Raw genomic sequence first — 6,000 nt, forward strand, 5'->3', positions numbered from 1 at the left:
AGTCTTTTTTTCTTACTTTTTGTACTTATCATTGAATGTTTTCTGTTGCTGTGGAGTGAAGTTTGATAGGTTGTCATTCTGTCTCTACTGTACTTTAGCCTTTGCTTTTTACAACAGAATTTGTCTACCATAGTTGATTAGCGCAGAATCTTTGATGTGGTCTTTGGTTCTGTACTTCATCCCTTCATTAATTCCCTAATAATCTCAAATATATTCATCATTACAGGTGTGAACAAGAGACGTCTCTCCCTATCACAAAGAGGCTGTTTTCCTGGCTTCTTTTAACAATCCCATGCTGGGTCATCACATTGTTTTGGAGAGATTCTGGAGAGAACAGCCAAAGTAGCTTGACTTTTGTCAAATAGATTATTTAAACAACTGATTCTTCACTAGTCATTTAATTAACCCAATTGTTTAACTGAATTGAATTAGTTACTTTTGAAATGGAAGTTTATTTAATAGAATTCGTCTCATAGCATATTGGACTTAGAGCAGGAAGAGACCTTAGAGGTCATCTGGTCTAACCTTCTCATTTTGCAGATGAGGAAACTGAGGCCTAGAGAAGGTCAATGAACTGCCACAAGTAAGGCATTATTTTATTTCTTCAAAATAGAAATTGTTAGGCAAGGGTCCTGATTATTAAAATAATTATTTTCTTTCCTTTTATTATGTGGTATCAGAGTACTTTTACTTTTGTAACTAGTGCGTATCAATTATCTTTGTATAAAGTGAGCCAAATGAGCTGTTTTCATAAGTATGTGGTTATAACAGATTACCAGTTTATATGATCTACCTTTATCTTTATCTCTAATAAAAAAACAACAACTACTTTTTTTCTAACGGAATTTCTTATTTAACACAATTCCATTCACTTCAGCAAGCTGCCGTTCCTGGAGGTATTTTAGGATTAAGTATAACATTTTATAAATTTTCTCTCTAAATGACTATTATCAATCTGATCTGAATTTTTTAAAAATTTCCTTTGAATGCAGAGAGGAGGCATTGTTAGCTTAGTCTGTATAAAACATTGAATAGAACATCGGTAATGAAGGATTTTCTTTGTTACTGACTTAATGGCTTTGGGAAATTATTTACTCTCTCCATGTTTCAAATTCCTCCATTTTGAGGTTAATGTCTTTACCATAAGTATTACTTAGAGATGATATGAAATAACTCGAGGTTTATGAATGAATATCCATTGAGACCTTTTAGGTATTCATAAACAAGTTCATTTTTAATTGATATGTATTGAGGAAAATTATAATGAACGACAACATTAAATCAAAGTGTTATGAGTACCATGGAATAAGTTTTGAGATTCTAGTTTGCAATTATTTTTGCATTTAGTTAGTATCAATTCTTTTTACACACACACTCTTACACACACTATAAAGGCATCCACACACAATTATTCATAGAATTGAAGAATTGGAAGGGTCCTTACTGACCACTTAGTTGAATCCATACCCAAAAAGAACCTTCTCTATAACAGACCTGCCAAATGATTATCCATTCTCTGTCTGAAGATCTCTAATGAGTGAGGGGTAACCCATCACTTGTCTAGGCATCCCATTTCAATTTTGGCCAGTTCTAATTGTTAGGACACTTTTCCTGATACTAAACCTAAATTTGTCTCTGCCATCTTCCACTCATAGTTCCTGATTCTGCCCTCTGGGGCCAAATAACACATCTACTCCTTTTCTGTATCACAGACCTTAATACTTAATACTTTTACGTCCCACATGAGACTTCTTTAGGCTAAACAACCCTGGCTCCTTCAATCGATACTTCTATGACATGGACTAAAGGACCTTCACCATCCTGGTTGTCATTTTCTGGATGCTCTTCGGTTTATCAGTGACCTTTTAAAATTGTGGTGCTCAGAACTGACCACAGTCCTGCAGATAGGGTCTGAGTAGGCCAGAGTTCAACAGGCACAGTCACTTCCTTGTTTCCAGAAGCTATGACTCTTAATGAAGCCCAGGGTGTCATTAGCTTTTTTGGCTGCTGCATCACACTGTTGACCCACATTGAATTTGCAGCCTACTGAAATCCCCGGATCTTTCAACTTGACTTCTAAGCATGCCTCCTCTATCTTGTACTTTTGAAGTCAGTTATTTTGAATGCAAACTGTAGACTTTATGTTTATCCCTATTAAATTTCATGATACTTGATTCAGCCCAATGTCCTAGTGTCAGGATCTTTTTGGATGCTGACCCTATCATCCAGTGTGTTATCTTATCCTTCCTAGCTTTGTACCTCCTTAAAACTTGAGGAGCGTGCCATCTATGCCTACATCCAAGGCATCGATATGTCAGATAGCACAGGAGCAGAAACAAATCCCTGGGGCACTTCACTGGCACTTCCTGCCAAATTGACTTTGAACCATTAACCACTATTCTTTCAATACAAGCATTCAGTCAGCTCTGAATCCATCTTATTTGGTATGTCATATTCTACATCTCTCCATCTTTTCCACAAGACTAGTATGACTTAATGTATTCAAATATTTTATTAGTGTGTAAGTAAATTATATTTATAGTGTCCCCCTCATCTCCAAGTTTAATGACCTTGTCAGAAAAGGAAATGAATCGGTCTTGAACCTGTGTAATTACTTGAACCTCTTTGTAATTACTAGTTCCTTATTTAGACATTCACTAGCTATTTCCTTGATGATCTATACTAGAGTTTTCCTCTAAATAAAAGGCATGTTTACTGACTTAAAGTTTGAAGACTCTGTTTCTTTTCCCTTTTGTGAAAATTGGCATGATCTCCAGTAATAGTAGTACCTCTCCCATTTTCCATGATCTTCCAAATAGCATTGCCATTGGCTTAGCAGTCACACCTGTCATTTCTTTCGTTACCCAAGGATGTAGTTCATCTTCACCAGGAGACTTAAATTTATCAAGGGCACGTAGGTGCTATCTTACCATCTACTGATCTTTGGGGATTAACTTCCTATCAGTCATTTATGATTGAATGAAAAAACATTTATTAAGCATTTATTATATGCCAAGCATTGTGCTAAGTGCTATACAACAACAAGTACTCAAAGTAATACCTGTCCTTTGATTCCACATCCGGTGCTTTTCCCCCCCACTACACCAGACACAAACTTGTACTGAGAAATTATGCTTTGAAGAAATTGGTGGAGCTGTGTGTTTTTATGCATGCCTGAATCACAAAGGAATAACATTTTTAAAAATCACAGAGTCATTAGATGGAACAACTGAGATAATATATTTATAAAGTGTTTTGCAAACCTTAAAGAGTGACATAAATGACAATTGTTAATTATTTCTTTTTTCTTTACTACTGTGAATGCCCTTCTCTGTCTCCAATACCTATCCAAATCCTGCCCATTCTATGTAGGAGGCCTAGTGCTAATCATCCCCCTCCATAAAGCCTTCACTGACTCCTGAACTTCTGAAGCACCAGGAGTCTATGCCACACCAGTTAGCATTGTGTATACCGCCCTGCCCTGTTGTTTCAGCTATGTTGGTCTTGTCTCCCTAACTAAATTGTAAGCCCTTTGTGCGCAGGGACTATGTCTAGTATTATTTCTGTATCTTCCACAAGGCCTAGAACAATACTCAACTCACAGTAAGTGCTCAGTAAATATTTGTTGATTGAGATAGAAAAGAGAAATATTCCTGTATTTGCATTTGCTTATGAATCAGAGCAGTCTAGTTCAACCAACCCCCAATTCTTATTAGGCCCTTCTGTTGTGAAGGTGTACTTGGTACTGTATTCACTAATGATGAAGTAACCTAGTTTAGATTTATTTATTTCTGGTGCTTTGGATCTTTTGCATTTACATGTTAAACATTTGCATGAAGATTGATGAAACTTTTTATTTTTTAGGAGAGAGAAGCACTTCAGAAACAGCTGGATGAAGCAAATCGAGAAGCACAAAAATATCGGCAGCAACTTCTAAAGAAAGAACAGGAAGCAGAAGCCTATAGGCAGAAATTAGAGGCCATGACCCGTCTCCAGACTAACAAAGAAGCAGTGTAATTGAAATGGACAATATAGTTTGATTTTACCTTGAGTCAAGAAAAAGCGTACAGTCTTGAACTGTGTACCCCATCTAAGTACAGTCATGGGAATCCAGCATAGAGAAAAGAGACTTACAGATTGATAATTGGACTTAAGCCATGAGCTCTGAATTTTCTTGTAACATAAACTATGAATTTAGGAGTTGTGTGAAAAGTATTTAAAACTGAATTCTGTAAATAGTTGGTTTGTTGTTGTTTTTTTTTTACAGTTCCAAAATGAGTTGATAAACGATGGTTGAAGAGATCCAGAAACATAATAAGCCACTGTTTTTGTGAATTCTTTTTGATTTTAGTATGAATCTTAATTTCTCAGAAGCAGAACAGTTTTAAGGGTGATCCTTGTTGATTAGACCAAATATTTGCATAATAATTATGTGGTGGACTGATTCTGGAATTATTTCTATAGATATCAACTAGGCCTCTACCTAAAGAGTAGATTTCTCTAAGGAAATCTTTGTATAGCTTTAAGTAGTTGTCTCAGATTATCTGAAAACATTTTTTAGAAAGTGAAACTTTTATATTTGTTTAACTTCAGCTATATCTGAGTAGATTTACCTGTATATGAAGCAAATATTTTTTAAATTTTCAGTTTGTACATATTCTGCATGTTTTTATAATTTCAAAGTGCATCACTTGCATAGGTTTTTTTTTTCTTTTTGCAAAGATGATGAAAGTTATTAGGAAGAAAAACTTTTAGTCTATAGGTCATTGAAATTAAGTAAGCTAGCAACTGGTTCTATTGGAATAGACAGTGTTCTTGGAAGTAGCAGTTTGCAATGTAACTTAAATTTGCAAACCCTGTACTCTCTTTTAAAATTTCACATAGGGGACTTGAAACTTTGTACTCAGTGCCTTCTATCATGACTTCCACATGAAAACATTTCCAGGCACTGGATTGTAGGATAATGTTTTTGGAAAGTTCAACACAGGTGGGTTTCTGAAATATTCTCAAGGACTCATTTCCCCCCAGGAAACCAGAAAAGCCAAATATTGTCTTGGCTGTTCTTATGAAAAACATTTGTTTTGGATGTAGGACAAGAACTTTTCATACTTCATTGATGCCACTGTTGTCTAGAATATTGCTTTTCACTATAAAAGCAGAATTGTCTGTGCTGTGACTTGCTCTATCTAAAATTGTTAAATTCTGTGATAGGCAAATGATTAAATTTCGACTTTATTGTTCACTTTTGGTTTTTTTTTCCGGTAAAACTTAAGTTCAGGCCTTTTTTTCTTGCTTTGCTTTTCTGTTTCACTGCTTTAGGAAAATGTTTATCTAAACCTAAAAATCCTCTAGATAATCTATACTGTATAAGAAAGAAATTACCCTTAAAACTGTACTCTGGTCTACTTTTCTATTTTACAATTAAATATCTTTTTCCACATATGTTCAGTGTAGACTTAATTCTCTTTTGATCTTCATTCATACGTTAAAAACTGTATGTTATTGTATATCTGAACCATAATCTGTTCTATTAAAATACTGTATAATTTTCACATCGTGTCTTAAAAGAATCTCCCGCATAAAAATGCCAGGTGTGTAACTTTTCGGGTCTGTCCATTCTCAGGAGGTTGTGGTTCCTTTCCTGGAATTACAGTATATTTATTAATAAAAATATTTATGAAATATGAATTAAAAAGTTTAGTTGCTATATGGAAGCACTTTTAAAAGGTCTTCAATTGGAGTGAATTTCAGAGGTCTTCAAATCTCAGGAATGAGGCCTTGCAGCTTTCATTCTTCTCATTACGTTACCTAAAATTGTCTGCTTTATTTCCATATGTACCAGTCTGTGTTTTCAGTAGTGGGCAGTTAGGTGGTGCAGTGAATACAGTGCCTGGCCTGGAGTCAGGAAGATCTGAGTTCAAATCCAACCTCAGATACTTACAAGCTGTGTTTCCTTGAGCAAGTTACTTAACCCCATTTGCCTCAGTTTCCTTATCTGTA

The 6,000-nt window shown here is 35.1% G+C and overlaps 1 protein-coding gene across 6 annotated transcripts in view; it reads left to right on the forward strand.

Moving 5' to 3' along the window:
* GABPB1 (GA binding protein transcription factor subunit beta 1) overlaps window positions 1–5,552 on the forward strand; it is a 74,694-nt gene extending 69,142 nt beyond the window's left edge. For all 6 annotated transcript variants that reach the window (XM_020979647.2, XM_078151258.1, XM_078151259.1 and 3 more), the window contains exon 9: window positions 3,865–5,552. In XM_020979647.2, coding sequence (XP_020835306.1) covers window positions 3,865–4,017 — 153 coding nt within the window. In that variant the 3' untranslated portion in view covers window positions 4,018–5,552. The remainder of the gene's footprint in view (window positions 1–3,864) is intronic.
* The last annotated feature ends 448 nt before the right edge of the window (window positions 5,553–6,000 follow it).

This window comes from Phascolarctos cinereus, unplaced genomic scaffold, assembly GCF_003287225.1.
Source record: "Phascolarctos cinereus isolate Bilbo 61053 unplaced genomic scaffold, phaCin_HiC Scaffold_3;HRSCAF=262, whole genome shotgun sequence".
NCBI classification, from domain to species: Eukaryota; Metazoa; Chordata; class Mammalia; order Diprotodontia; family Phascolarctidae; genus Phascolarctos; species Phascolarctos cinereus.